This window comes from Eucyclogobius newberryi, unplaced genomic scaffold, assembly GCF_026437365.1.
Source record: "Eucyclogobius newberryi isolate DKJ021-1_F unplaced genomic scaffold, fEucNew1.0.hap1 SCAF_6, whole genome shotgun sequence".
Lineage (NCBI taxonomy): Eukaryota > Metazoa > Chordata > Actinopteri > Gobiiformes > Gobiidae > Eucyclogobius > Eucyclogobius newberryi.
Window position 1 is genome coordinate 16292075 of NW_027316278.1, and position 15195 is coordinate 16307269.

Genomic DNA, 15195 nt, shown 5'->3' on the forward strand with positions numbered 1-15195 from the left:
GGTTGATAAGGTTTTGATTTTTGTAATCCATTAATTTATTACTACTTAGTTACAAAGAAATAATGGCTGACCAATTCCAATTTATTAATGTGAAAGTTACCTAAACAATAAAGCATTTGAGATTTGAGAGTGAGGGGGCAAACCAGCTCTATCATGTACTGGGTGCTGGGCCACCCCCCCTTAAGTCCGAGTAATGTTTCCTCTATTAATAATAGTGCACTCTAAGGCTACAGTCACTGACATTCCTGGATCCATTTTGACTGAGTTTTCCCAGTGAAGATGGTGTTATGTAACGTCTGTCGTGGACCCTGCTGTTCAGATCACTAATGCTCTACACGGATGAGGTCACGTGCCTTATCCAGGCCACATCCAGGCGCCAACAGCAGCATCATCTGCTCTTACTACAGTCACTCAAGACCATGCTGAGCCATGTTCTGCTCACACTGAGCCAACTTGAGTTTACATGAGCATAAATGATAAGCGGCCCAACTAATTCATTTCCTACACACCTATTGTTTCTTTGGAACAAAATCTGATCTGGGATCTGAACATTATATACAAAAATAATCTTTAGGGTGTCATAGGGCTGTCAGTCTTGTTGTTTAGGCAAGTAATCGGTCGATTGCTATTGGGTGATTAATGTACAAGTGAAAAATGTGTCTTTATGGCTTTAAATTTGGAGCAAAGTATGTGGAGTGTTCATTTGCTTTGATAAACAGATGTTCTATTTTGCAGAATAAGTTTGCCTTTACACTATTGGAACAAAAAGCAGCACCACATATAAATACAATCTAATTGTATTGTTGTAGTAACAGTGGTGGTAAATCTTACTGTACCTCTTTGATTTCATTGCAATACGTATAAACAGCATATTGGAAAGTATACAAGTATTTGACCACCATGTCTATCATTGTCCACGTCTTTTAATAATCTGACTGTTTGTCCCTAGTGTATAGTGAAGATAAGTTACTTTCCACGAGCCAGTAAATTGATGAATGGCCATGCCTGCTTGTCAAGGTGGGCAAAAGAGTGTATGAATGGAGTTTTTGTCAGAGCATCCTCTTGTACCCGGTGTGGGCGAGACTGACAGGCCTAATTATAGAAGCTCTTCAAATGAGTGACCTTGGGATGCTGCAAATACACATACCTGCACTCATACATGAACCTCTTCTGACAGACAAAATCACACAGAGGCTGCTGGCTACCCATTGGCCACTATGGATTCCCACAATTCAATTTCTCGTGACTGCCATCTATAGGCTCCATCGCTACACAGAGTGCTTATTTTACCTATAAAACAGCACATGGAGCACCCAGTCTTTTTACATGTATTTATCAATGAGTTAGATCATACTCACAACCACACTGACAGTCAAGGGCATGTTTTGAGATGCAACAAATCACTGCACATATCAGTTAACGTTCATCTGGAACGAAGTCGTCTGTAAAGCCTAAATGAATAATACATAGGACAATGTATGACAGCTCTGAAACCATTAGCATTCATGTGCCCACATCAGTAACACAGTTTTTTTTCCCGTAAGTTGACATTACCAAATCCTCTGTACATTGTTTCCACAAAAACTCCTTGGATTGTAACAACCATAGCCACAAACAGAGCTAATATTATGTTTCACCATCCATATATACATCAGTCAAGACTAGCTGTGTTGTCAAAAACAAATGAACAAGCGAGAAACCTGAAACACTTAAATTGGATGGCAAATCCTTTTGCATACAAATTAAATGCTGTGTCCTCTTATCTCCTCTTAGAGCATGTGTTAAAATAGGACCATCCAGGTACACACGAGAATAATCAGCTCTACTGCAAGCGTGAATTTCAATGACTGTAGCCGCTGGGACACTGACATGTTCCCATAATTCTTATCCTGGCAACAGAGCGACCACAGCAATCCTGCAGCAGAGCCAGCAGAACAAGCGGTGTGTGCTGTAAAAACAGATACAGTTTGACATCAGACGGTAGACGGTACAGTACCTTAGCAGCAGACGTTAAAGGAGAAGTGCACTGATAGCAGATAATAATAGTGATGGTAGGACAGCAAGCGATCCAGCTGCGAGACCCAAGCGATGTATATGGCAGCTCCGTAGCATAAAATGGTTCATCAATGCTTGGCAAAAAGAAGCACAGCGAGGCAGCGCAAAGAGGAGGAGAGAGAGAGACAGCAAGCCAGCATCACTGGGCTCACACTACTGGGGCTGTGCAGTGAAGCACACACATCAACACGCCCCCTTTCTCCTCTCCGCTGCTCTCGCACTCGCCTGCTCATACACACTAAGGCATGCAGGGGTGCAGAGGCAGTGCAGTGCGCAGCTGCTCGGAGCGGCATTCCCCATCCAGGAAGCTTTTCTTTAATCAGACCATTTCTCAGAAGTCAAACTCAATCCTGTCACTGCTCTTCGTACAATAACCTTCGCAATTGAGCGTCCATCATCAAAGTGGCAAGGTCATGTGAGGCATTTTGGCATTTGTATGGCATTTTTCTTTGGAGTGTCCTAACCTGTTTATTTGCATATCATTCCAGTTGTTTTGTAAGATGATACAGGGACTCTGCCTTGCCTCGTCATGGGTCATTATGCCACAGAGGCTCCCCAGAGGCTTGGCTTAAAAACCACTCGCTGAACACTCAGCAAGACCAATCAGCTATCACAAACAGCAGCAACACTTCAGCTGTCCAATCAGAGATCAGAATATCAAGCGGTGAAGGGTATTAAAGAGGATTATTTGGGGCATCCTGATCTTTTTTTTACTACAGGAGAATGTGAAAGAGCACGGCTGCCCTCTGTAGATGGATGTCGTTAGCATTGAGCTGTGAGAAAGACACAGCCCAAACAGATAAGCCTTAGATAGCCAAGCCTTACCTCTGTTTAAATCTGTCCCTCCCCCTCCACCAGGGGACCCTATCCACAATCCCAACTGAATCTATGTAGCACAAAGGTGGTTTACCAATCACAACATAACATAGCGCTCATGTCAACTGCTCGCATTCATCCAGTAAATATAATGGAAAGGTGGTTAGTCAGTCTGACAGTGGCAGCTTTAACGTAAAGATTCAGGGCCAGGGCAAGCCATGACAAATATAGTAAAAGTGCCAAATCCTATTTGTTTCATATTCTGCATATTTTGGTAAAGGTGGTAAAACTCTGATTGGTTTAAAAAGGTACTACAATCACAACTGAACCTGTTTTGCCAGAACCTTAAACTATGGATGGAGACATATCCAAGTGTTTCATCTGCTGCACTTGCACTGAATAATAACTGGCTTTGGTAGGTTTTGGGATGGATTTTTAGATGCAGGAACTGGCAACCCAAATGAGAGTGAGGCTCATTTTGCTTTCTGAAGGGGATATCATCTCCAATGTTTTTGTAATTAAGAAAAAAACAGCATTAAAATTACCAGTTACCAGTGAAAGCTATGTTTTATTTGAACATGTTTGCACTGTATCTGGGGACACCGATTGTTAAAGTTTATATCAAACTCTTATGATGGTTCCTTTAAGACATGCTCAAACAACTGTCACAGGGTGTCAGAGGTGCCCAGGTTTGCCTTCACGCAACTGTAGGTGTGATCAACACTTCTGGCAATACTGTGTGCACGTGTAAAAATAACAATGATGAATGATGTACAATCAAATAAATTGTGAGAAAGGGTTAAAATTGTATTATTTTTTTTAACTATGTACATTCACAATACTGACAAAATAAAAAGGGTTAGTGTCTAATTTTACATATACTGGATGTGGTAAACAGAGGTCTTTGTCGGCCATAGCAAGGTCAGATTATTGCTGTAGGCGTCAACAGTGCTGATCCTGCCAGTGCATGAACATGACTGATTCCCAGTTTATGCATGCAAGCTTTGATTAACAACAGAAATCCCTCACCTTATGGCTATTCCTCTTTGGTGTAGTTATCCTCTGTCTCTGGCTCCATACTAGATCCCTTTGAGTCTGTTTCAATATCTTCTCTACCTTGCAAGTCTTCTGACAACCCATTGTACCCTGCAACATATCATCGTATAAAACAAATGGTGACACATCCTTAAAAATAGATTAAAAACTCTGTGTAAGGACCTACCATGACCGAGTGATTTTCATGCTTCCCAGATGCTAGTCATGGTCTGCTGGCCAGCTGATGTCATAACTCCAGCATGTTCAGATTACGAATATCTGTATGCAGCAGTGTTGTTACATAATAGTGAACGTTGGATTATTCTAAATACAGAGAGACAGAAAATACAGCACAGCTGCCGCAGGACACATGTAAAAACAAAGCCCTCTAAAGTAAGCAAGCTATTTAGGTAAAGCATAATAACTCTTAAGATAAGATAAGATAAGATATTCCTTTATTGTCCCACATGGGGAAATTTCATTGGTGCAACGCAGGTAGATACACAGGTAGATACAGAAAATGTGGAGCTACCTTAATGTGGAGCTCTTAATGTGGAGTTACCACTCTGATCAGTTTGAGAGGACAGATCAAGTCGAATGTCTGTACCAGGTATGTCTGTGAGGAGTTTCTTATGCATTTACAGTTGCATAATTATACATCAGGTTGTATTTTTCTTCAAGACGGTTGTCAATGGGTTTACAGTCCTTATACAGATTTAACTTTACTGACTGGAAATATTCCCACTATACCTCAACACAAGTTATATAATTAACTTCTCAAGCATAATTGATTTGTCCCATTTAGAGTTCACTAAAAATGCAACTACCTGACTCCAGAATGATCATGCAAGTTACTGACTATTATAATAAAACACTTAAAATACGGTCAATTCACAATTAGAGGCTTGTTTTGGATCCATTTATTTAAATAATAATCCATCAGAGCTCAAGGATATATCTTTCAAAATATTAAGATATTGCATAACTATAAATTTGCGTAATCATATAGCATGATAATTGAAAATAGATCATTGTAAAAGCACTTTAACTATATGGATTAAAGGTTACATGGATTACCTGCAACTCAGTCACCATAAGACTCCTAGTCTCCAGGCAGAGGTGATTAATCCGCACAAAACAATCGATGTTTAAGAAACTACTTGTTATTTCACCGAACGTAATTAAATGGAAAAGAAAGGGTTAATATTAGCAAAATACCGTGCAAACCTGATGCTAACGACACGTCTTACAATTCAAACGCACGGCAACTTATATTAATCATACACCTTTTACCGAGTATCTTCTGGAGATGTTCAATAAGCAAACAATTTAGTATTTATTATTGTTTTATGAAATATATGCTTATCGCAACATAAACAATCACGTAGCATGGTGCTGCTAAGACAAGACATAAACAAACATTGAGGAGGACGCCATTTTGTAATCTTGTTCTATGAATTTTAACATTCCTGCAGGGCCATTATCGCCCCCACGTGGATGTTTCCGAGAAACAGAACAGATACACAACATATCGTTATATATGTTATATTATATAAACATATATATTATATAAACAACAAATTAATACTTCATCACTTTTTCATTTTTTTATTTATATTTCTTCTATTTAAATAAAGTGAAAAATGTATCAGGGTGAGTTTGCCTGGAAGCACCATAGATATAACCTACTCAAAGCACTTGTTGCAACTTTTATGTTTTGAGGTGGTCCAGTGAAACTGTGCCAGGGCTTGGAAACTTTTCCAATTACTAATGTTCTTATAATTACTAATATGCAACATGCGAAGACAGTTCATGATGGGGATTAGTCCAGAAAAAAGCACAATGTCAAGATGCACCTGGAATATATTTTTAGTTTTTTAGTTTTCTCCGCAGAGAGCAAGAAGGATCTTCTCATAGTCTCCTTTAGTGTCATCCTGAAAAGGATATTTTACCAAATAAAGATATGCCTTTATTTTTTAAATATTTGATTTTGCCGATGATCAGATGCTTACCAGGATATCTTGGTACAGTGTTTTTCCATAGTTCTTCTTGTATTCCTCTTTTACCTTCTTCAGGTCAATTTCAGAGCGACACACCATAATACGAGTGAGGATGTTTTTGCGTGTTCCTTTGCCCTGTAAAGAATTTCAATGGTTTGCTAAAGTATTGCTCTCAAACATTGGAACATGATGTGCACTACCTTCATAGCCAAATAGAGCTTCTCTGCAAAGAAAGCTGGCCTACTTCCAGCGCACTTCACAACAGCTGTGAGACAACTTTCAATATCTCCTTTCATCTCCAGGTCGATAGCTGTGGCCACGTCCACTTTGCTGTACTTTGAGTACCTCTCAAACACTAAGGAAAATTAAATGTATTAGCCGCTACTATAAGAAAAAACATTGCTGTGGATGTCTACCGTTTTTCTAACCTCTGCGGAGATGGGGAGCACTTCGGGTGGTGAGGATTTCAATAAAAGCTGAGCAGTCGGTGCCTTTTCTTGCTTCTCCAGCTTCATACAGAGCCCTTGCATCACTGTCAACCAACTGTTCAACTACTCCATCTGTCCTGCCAGCCTGTGATAGGACAACGTATGGATCAATACAACATATAATTCAATGTCTAAATGAACTTGCAATGGATCTTAATTTTGTACTCATGATGGGGTGGTTATCAATGTACCTTACAGAGTTCCAGCAGCGCTTTCCTGAAGTCACCACTTGTATCAGATTTGATGTCATCTTCTAGATCCTTTTTGTATTCTATACAAATCCAATCATAAATTAAGTGCTTGGTAATAAACAAAAAAGGAAAGAATTAATTACTGTTAGGTGGTACCTGTCTTGTAGGCTGCCTTCATTTCTAGAATCTCAATGTTGGTACGTGAAGCCATGATCTCAATGAGTGTGTCCTCATCCGTACCAAGACCCTAATAGCAGCAATGTTCACAAAAAGAGATGAGAGAATACACCCATAAAATATGCACCATGAATAAGAGGAAATGGGTGAATACTACAATTGAACATAGCAGATAACACAGAAAAATGCCCAAAGCAGGCTCCTTCAGAGTGTTGGGTTTTTGGTATTTGATAGCGACATTGAGCACCTTCATGGCCAGTTTAAGTTGCTCAGCATCATACTGAGGGCGTGTCTTCAGCAGAGCCAACACAACCTCCTCCAGTTCTCCCTTTAAGGCGCTTTTCAGTGCTGATTCAAGACTCTGGGGAAAGCAATTGGCATACAATCATTGAAAGCTATTAAAACAACAATAACTAAATTACTCTTGACATTGTACTCTTATATTCTTATTGTAATGTGTTACTTTGTGTGATGTGATGCTGGTGACTGCTCCTGATAAGTTGCATTGAAGTATGGGTCAAAAGCAGAAGACAAATTTCCCTAAAGGCACATTAACGTGTACCTTATAACCTTAACCTTGACTTATGTGTGATAACAAGAGTGATAAAGAGTGAGAATCCTATGAGCTTTTAATTGTAGTCCTGTTGTCCTGTTGTCTGTTTTTTATTACATGTGCTTCAGTCCACTTGGCCCAGGTCACCATTGAAAAAGAGATATTGATCTCAATGTTGTTTTTTTAAAAAGGTTATTAAATTAATAAAATATACATTTATATTAAAACTGATTTAATTAAAACACATGTTATAACATAAATTGCTACAAAATGTGCTGTCCTGAGTAACCAGACTTAATCAGTTTGACTTATAGAATTTCGCAACAGTCACCCTGCACGTCACATACAGATACATACAACATGAATAAAACACAACATCCATTTACCTTGCCGGTGGCTTGTTGATAAGCTGCTTTGATTTTCTGCCTTTGCTCATTGCTTCTTTTGACAAGTATTTCAATGATGGTGTTCTCGTCCACTCCTATAACATTGATATTTTTTCCCGCATGAGTGATGAATTGCTTTTGCCCAGCAGAAGGCGCCAGACATCAACATTTGGAACTGTTTAAGTGCAGATGACAGGGTTTCATGTTTGTTGGTATAGTACCTCCAACATCTTTACTGGCAGTATGAACAAAATAAAGGTGCTGTGAAACTAAAGTGACAATTACTTATGGGATTAGTAACTTCAAACTTCATAAAACTAGGGAAGATTCTTCTCTGCCAAATCTTGAATATTAATATGTTAATTGTGTTGTAGTGCCATGTGTAGTCTAATCTGTTATATGCACTTAAAACATATTGAACAAGACACACTCAGACACACAAGTCAACACTCAAGACCACCTTTTGTCTTGATGGCTTTATCCAGAACACCTACATCTCCACTGGCACTGAAATTTAGGGCTGCAGTAACTGTCCCTTCATTTTGCAGCACCTACAACAGAATAATAGAGATTATGTATGTGTGTAAATATACAGTATCATTGCCATCAGGGAACGCACGTAACTGAGTTAATACAAATATTCTACCATTACTAGACTTGTCTGGACAAAAACTTGCAGACATTAAGTGCCACATCGCTTGAAGTTTACTTAAAGAAAATGAGAGAACTAGCGGAGGAGTTTTTAAAGGGAGGGGCACAAATTCCTCCGATGACTCACAAAGTCAGACTTAGAGTTGATATGGCAAATGTTATCCTTTTCTGTTTTAAAACAAAACTCTTTAAACTGTGCAGTAAACTCTCTAAAGCTGTCATTTTTCAAGCTTTGTATTGCAAATATTTTAGACTTCAACCTACGCACTCATTGCTCTCATTATCTAACTTGGCGGTTCCTTTTTCCACCCCAGCATACCACAGGAAAAGAAAAAAAAGAAAAAACAGAGTTGTTGGCCCTAGCAACTGGAGCAATATACTCACTGAGTCATCTGGCATGCCCATATACACGGCCTGCTGCATGAGGGCTTGAATGAAAGACATGGTGTTTTCTGCTGCTGTTTTCCTAAACCATGAAAAGAAATACTATCATTATTACTTTATGGTGACAAGTTCAGCATTGCAAGTAGGGCCAGCATTCAAAATTTGAATATAGGTCTAATACATATAATAATTACGTTCACTTATTTCACTTATTTGCATTGAAAACATCAGTATATATGCATTTAAAAATACTTTAAAAATCATGTGCGAACATTGTGGATAGTGGCCACGCCCTGACAAACTTTCAAAAGTTAAATTAATTATTACGTTAAATTTGTTTATATGTCAACAATGTCGTATCACTAGTGCTGAAGAAAAACTTAAAGATCTTGGGGAACAAAAAATAAATAAAAAATGACAATGAAGACCACAGCTGTTGAAAACCACACCCTCAATGATCACAGTAGCTTCAGGGGAAGAAAGTTAAAACATAGGTCCAGACGCCGCAGCAGAACTAACAGGCTTACAGGATGGATTATAATAAAATAACATTGCTTACCGGTAGACTTTAAAAGAAGAAAGTTGTGCTGTGTGAGTTTCCAGGGTCGGAACATTGGCAGAGCAATACAGTTATACTCAGGATAAACCCCACCTATTTACGGGGCGAGTCCAGACCCCCCTGTCCCCGCCCCCATCCTCCTCACTCACCACTGCAGGACTGCTGTGCACAAGAACCACGAGGAAGTTTCACTAGTATTTGTCATTCATCAGGGCATTTATTACGACATGAGCGTGTCATTTCTTTCCTTTTGTGTAAATCTTTTCCAGAAGTACTTTATTTTTCACTTAATGTTCTACGTATGATTTGCTCTTCACTATCTAGCTAACGTTACACTACAGTTTGTTTGCTTAGACAGTTGCCACATTGTCTGTTTGTTTGAATAGTTCCCACATTCCCATCTGCTCCACTAACCACGTGAACAAAAATCTTATCTCCATTTCTTTTATCACTCATTTTGTGCATTTCAAGGCAATATCGTAAAAAATAATACAACATATACAAAGCAGGCAAGAAGTAAAAAACAACAGACTTGAGGCATAAGAAATACGGCGTTAATTTTTGACAGAAAAAATTGTTTTAAAAGCACATAATATTTGTTTTTTGTTTTTTTCCCATTACTTTTGTGAATTATGTTATCTTTTGTTACTTTCATCTGCTGCATCTTAAACACCCACAGAAAATGGTATTTAGCCGTCCCACGTTAACATTCCTCGCAACCCTCTTGCGTTTCTGGAATGACCCAATGAGGCCAAAGGGTGTGGTGCGTTGCCATAGTAACATCCGTTCTCTGAGCTCACCTGTCAACGTGCCTCAGCAAGGTATAAACATGCTTTCACTCTAGATTACTAGACAGCACAGTGTGTGATGACTTCACTCCGTGGTCGGGCATTAACAGATTTAACTGCCCTGTAAAATATGCGTTGTTTTATTTTATCATTGGCCTCCAGAAATTCTTAGAAAACCTTAGTATTATTTTATTTATTTTATTTATTTTATTTATTTTATTTATTTTATTTATTTTATTTATTTTATTTATTTTATTTATTTATTTATTTATTTATTTTATTTATTTATTTATTTATTTATTTATTTCCATCCATCCATTTTCTACCGCTTGTTCCCTTTTGGGTTCGCGGGTGACTGGAACCTATCCCAGTGACTTCGGGCCTTAGGCGGATATTTTATTTATTTTATTTATTTTATTTATTTTATTTATTTTATTTATTTTATTTATTTTATTTATTTTATTTATTTTATTTATTTTATTTATTTTATTTATTTTATTTATTTTATTTATTTTATTTATTTATCAAACATGCTTTATCATAAGTATCAAGTCAATACTAAATGAAGACATTCTGTTTCAGGTGGTCTCCCCTCAGACATTTGGCTGTGTAATGTATTTAATCCCCCCCGTTATTCCTCTTTGTTTAATAGATTGTATTTTTAAACCTTCTGTTTCCTTATAATTTGATCCAAAAAAGAAAATAAACATGTCAATTAAAAATAATTCTGTTAATTACTAGAAGTCTCACAGTCCATTCCATACACTGATATAATTGTCAATGGATACATTATTAGTATGATACTATTATCCTTCTTGCATTATTTCACATTTACAGCACTCTCATTACTCATGTGTTTTGTCATTACTTTTTCATTGCTTTATGTTTCCACTTTCTTTTAAAGTCAATTTTGTTTCTCAGATTAAACGCCACTACCCACCCAATGAAGAGTATGGTTATTATAGTAGTAGTAATATTGATAATATAATGTATTTATTATTTTTAGTAGTAGCATTTCTCTATTTGTTTTTGTATTATTAGCCCATGATCCTTATGTCATTTTGTGGACAGTTCTAAAACGGACCAAGGCAGAAGAGGAAAAGAAAAAATTCTCTCAAGACACAAGAGGTCAAAAAAAGAAACAAATTATAACTTTAAATCATATAACTATTTCTTTTATAACTCATTTTGTGCATTTCAAGGCAATATCGTAAAAAATAATACAACATTTATAAAGCAGGCAAGAAGTAAAAAACAACAGACTTGAGGCATAAGAAATACGGCGTAAATTTTGGATCGAAAAATACATTTAAAATTTGTTTTAAAAGCACATAATATTTGTTTTGTTTTTTTTCCCCCTTACTTTTTTGAATTATGTTATCTTTTATTAAAGCTTTAGCCGTCCCACGTTAACATTCCTCGCAACCCTCTTGCGTTTCCGGAATGACCCAATGAGGCCAAAGGGTGTGGTGCGTTGCCATAGTAACATCCGTTCTCTGAGCTCACCTGTCAACGTGCCTCAGCAAGGTATAAACATGCTTTCACTCTAGATTATTACTAGACAGCACAGTGTGTGATGACTTCACTCCGTGGTCGGGCATTAACAGATTTAACTGCCCTGTAAAATATGCGTTGTTTTATTTTATCATTGGCCTCCAGAAATTCTTTGAAAACCTTAGTGTTATTTTGTTTTATTTATTTTATTTATTTTATTTATTTTATTTATTTTATTTATTTTATTTATTTTATTTATTTTATTTATTTTATTTATTTTATTTATTTTATTTATTTTATCAAGTCAATACTAAATGAAGACATTCTGTTTCAGGTGGTCTCCCCTCAGACATTTGGCTGTGTAATGTATTTAATCCCACCCGTTATTCCTCTTTGTTTAATAGATTGTATTTTTAAACCTTCTGTTTCCTTATAATATGATCCAAAAATGAAAATAAACATGTCAATTAAAAATAATTCTGTTAATTACTAGAAGTCTCACAGTCCATTCCATACACTGATATAATGGTCAATGGATACATTATTAGTATGATACTATTATCCTTCTTGCATTATTTCACATTTACAGCACTCTCATTACTCATGTGTTTTGTCATTACTTTTTCATTGCTTTATATTTACACTTTCTTTTAAAGTTGATTTTGTTTCTCAGATTAAACGCCACTACCCACCCAATGAAGAGTATGGTTATTATAGTAGTAGTAATATTGATAATATTATTTATTTATTATTTTTAGTAGTAGTATTTTTCTATTTGTTTTTGGATTATTAGCCCATGATCCTTATGTCATTTTGTGGACAGTTCTAAAACGGACCAAGGCAGAAGAGGAAAAGAAAAAATTCTCCCAAGACACAAGAGGTCAAAAAAAGAAACAAATTATAACCTTTGTGTGATTAGTCTTTACTATTGTTTAACGCATAAAACATAGGGTAGAAGGCAGAGCAGTTAGAGCTTCCGCCTCCCAATAAGGAGATCGAGGGTTTGATTCCCGGGTCCAGATTAAATGTACCTGCCGTGATCAGTGGTCTCCATGAAAACCAACAAAAACACCACTTACTCCAAATGTCCACATTACGATACACGTGAGACAGAGTCCAGTTACAATCTCTATCTTACACACAGGCAACTGGAGTAGTGTTTAGAGCATCTTTTTACATACATGCGCCATGGGGCTGAAGCCTGGCCCCAGTGAAACCTCATCCCTTGGGTTTAATAATTAAAGTTTGTTGAGAGTTCAGTTCCCAGGGACGATCAGCGCAGACACGCATCAGTCGGATTCAGACTCAGCAGGGGCTTCTCTTCAACAAGGTGAGCTTCAAATGTTGGTCCTTTTTTAACTGAATCACCTGGTCTCTTGCATATTTTGACCTCTATATTCTATGTATTTAAAGTTTTTTGGGACCATGTTTGTGTGGTCATAAGGGGAGAACTACAATGGAAGAACTATTTAGCAAATTGATTTATAGTCTGTAATTTTACTTTGGAAAGTTAAGTTGTATGTTACTTTTTCCTCTGCTTGAGATAATGTATGTAATGAAAACACAGGCCAATCAAGGTGAAGCAGCTGAGAATTACATAAATCTAACCTGCAGCAGCCTGCATATGGCAGCGACTTTCTGATTTTCACCTGACAGAAGGATTTCATTTCAGAATGTGCTGTGCTATGTTCCATCTCACATCTGCTAATAGTTTAAAGACTGAATAAGAATTTGGCAGTTTATTCCCTCTCAAAAATGCCAATACATTCTCATTTTAGTTTGCAACATTACCGGTAATTTGAAACGTGTTTACTTTTTCAGAGTGAAGTGAGTGGCTACGCTGTGTCAAGATGTATATGAATCCAGCCGGAGCTCATAGAGGATATACTCTGACTTACCTGGGAAAGAAAGTTGGAAGGAATCATGCTGTGGCACCAGCCGGAAAGCAACGTACGTGTAGCTCATGCATCTGCAAAAACACATCATGCAGTAGAAACAAGTCAGTAACTGCATAGTGATTTTTTCGGCTGCATCTGCTTGGATTCAGGGAACAACTTTTGTCAATTGCTGTAGTATTTTATTAGGGTGCCTCTCAGTATTTGAATTAAACTTGCTCACAGGGCCTGCCTTGGGTTGTTTAAACAGGATTGTACAATTTAATTAAGACAAGTGTACTGATCTGCTCCAAAGCAAACCCACACCCAAATGTATCTGCTGAAGTAAAGTTTTGGTACTTTAGATCCTAATTGTTGTATTTTGGCCTGTATAATATAATTTAAACATTGACAGTTCATATAAGCAGGATGTTGGTTGAGTTCAATATCCTGGTCTTAATCTCTGTGTGTATTTGCTCAGTTGCCTGGGAGACGACCTGCCCGACCTCTGACGAGCCTGGAGTGTCACCGAGGCCCGTCTGTGTAGCAGCCACAGCCGCTGTCCTGGAGGAGCTCCCAGGAAGTGTCCCGGAGAGGAGAGAGGAGCAGCCACAGGTGGAGCGCTACAGGGACAACAGACAAGGTGACACCAGCTCTCAGTTTACACATTTTCATTTTCATTTTTTTATTTATTTATACAGGGAAACCCCAATGAGAAAAGTTCTCTTTTTCATGTGTCCTTGTTAAAACACAACACAAAATAGACAACAAACAAACACAGGAACACAAATAAAACATTCAATAAAATTAACCAATACATAAAAAAAACATTTACACATACACAATGGGATAAAATTATATAGAACAAGTGCATCGGCACTGTGGGTAGTCCCTGACCAGTGCTTTAAAATCATTAAAAGGCATAAAATGTTTTAATATAAAAAGTCTGTGTTGTGTTCCACAGGGAGGGAGCAAAGTTGATGAACGCCTTTTTTCCTGTCTCTGTGTTGATACGATGGGATTGTAAGATAAAATAATGATGCTTTGGTCAAATTCATACTCTCTGTGCCCTCTATTATTGTGTTTCTCCATTGAAAGGTCCAGCTGAGTGGAAAGTAACGTCCTGATGAAGTTATACACAGAAAAGAGGGAATTCCAAGTCAAAAGAATTAAATAACTAACAACATAATGAAATTATACTAATAATTATGTAAATACACTTGTATTAACTAATTATAAATGTATGTTAAATCTGTAATAAATATGTCATAATATTTTCTGTTGTGTCATGTATGTTTTTGTTACCTTAAACAACATTTAGTCAAGACAACAAAATCATCATAAATGGACATAACATATCAACGCATCATTGTAGGTTTGGCTTTGAGTAAAACGCACATGCAAATAATTGACATTTGTTTACATTGATGTTGTGGGTGAAAACTTTGGGCTAAAGCAAATGTGTTGTAAAACTGGACAGTGAAACCCCAAAACCTGCCCAATGTTTGACTAAAGTCATTGCCCAAGATTCTGAAATGGGCTCCAGTCAAGATGACACACAAAGATTGGTGAATGAGAATAGTCACCGCTTGTGGAGCATCCACTATTTTGAAGGGTTTTCACCTTTCCCCTACCAAGTGTTGCTGAAAACCAAACTATGTGTTATTTGAACTTTGCTGCGAGACAAAATGCCACCGTCTGTCACACTGAACATTTCCTCCATTGTTTAAGCTGGCGCCCGTCA

The 15195-nt window shown here is 37.3% G+C and overlaps 3 protein-coding genes across 3 annotated transcripts in view; 1 reads left to right on the forward strand and 2 right to left on the reverse strand.

The window, feature by feature from the left end:
• rimbp2b (RIMS binding protein 2b) overlaps positions 1-4325 on the reverse strand; it is a 58896-nt gene extending 54571 nt beyond the window's left edge. Inside the window, 2 exon segments of the mRNA XM_072433521.1 lie at positions 3901-4017; positions 4094-4325. Of these exon segments, the coding sequence (XP_072289622.1) occupies positions 3901-4017; positions 4094-4096 (120 nt within the window). The 5' untranslated portion in view covers positions 4097-4325.
• A 1233-nt stretch (positions 4326-5558) lies between these two features.
• On the reverse strand, positions 5559-9348 carry anxa1a (annexin A1a). The gene is made up of 11 exons (XM_072433522.1): positions 9296-9348; positions 8737-8818; positions 8162-8252; positions 7702-7796; positions 7010-7123; positions 6742-6832; positions 6586-6665; positions 6335-6479; positions 6107-6261; positions 5919-6041; positions 5559-5840 (listed from the first exon to the last, which is right to left on the reverse strand). Exons 2-11 carry the CDS (start codon positions 8794-8796, stop codon positions 5784-5786), a joined length of 1011 nt encoding a protein of 336 aa, XP_072289623.1. The 5' UTR covers positions 8797-8818; positions 9296-9348; the 3' UTR covers positions 5559-5783.
• A 2232-nt stretch (positions 9349-11580) lies between these two features.
• Positions 11581-14620, forward strand: kifl (kinesin family-like). Its single transcript, XM_072433853.1, has 6 exons — positions 11581-11610; positions 12722-12907; positions 13399-13527; positions 13933-14094; positions 14416-14474; positions 14550-14620. Exons 3-5 carry the CDS (start codon positions 13428-13430, stop codon positions 14430-14432), a joined length of 279 nt encoding a protein of 92 aa, XP_072289954.1. The 5' UTR covers positions 11581-11610; positions 12722-12907; positions 13399-13427; the 3' UTR covers positions 14433-14474; positions 14550-14620.
• The last annotated feature ends 575 nt before the right edge of the window (positions 14621-15195 follow it).

Bases quoted from the DNA above. Each gene is read 5' to 3' on its own strand.
- anxa1a (XM_072433522.1), bottom strand. From the start codon at position 8,796: ATGTCTTTCATTCAAGCCCTCATGCAGCAGGCCGTGTATATGGGCATG. The intron at 6,833-7,009 runs GTGCTCAATGTC...TGCTGCTATTAG, and splicing joins AACTTAAACTGGCCATGAAG to GGTCTTGGTACGGATGAGGA. The intron at 6,262-6,334 runs GTTAGAAAAACG...AATTTTCCTTAG, and splicing joins TGCTCCCCATCTCCGCAGAG to TGTTTGAGAGGTACTCAAAG.
- kifl (XM_072433853.1), top strand. From the start codon at position 13,428: ATGTATATGAATCCAGCCGGAGCTCATAGAGGATATACTCTGACTTAC. The intron at 13,528-13,932 runs GTACGTGTAGCT...GTATTTGCTCAG, and splicing joins GGCACCAGCCGGAAAGCAAC to TTGCCTGGGAGACGACCTGC.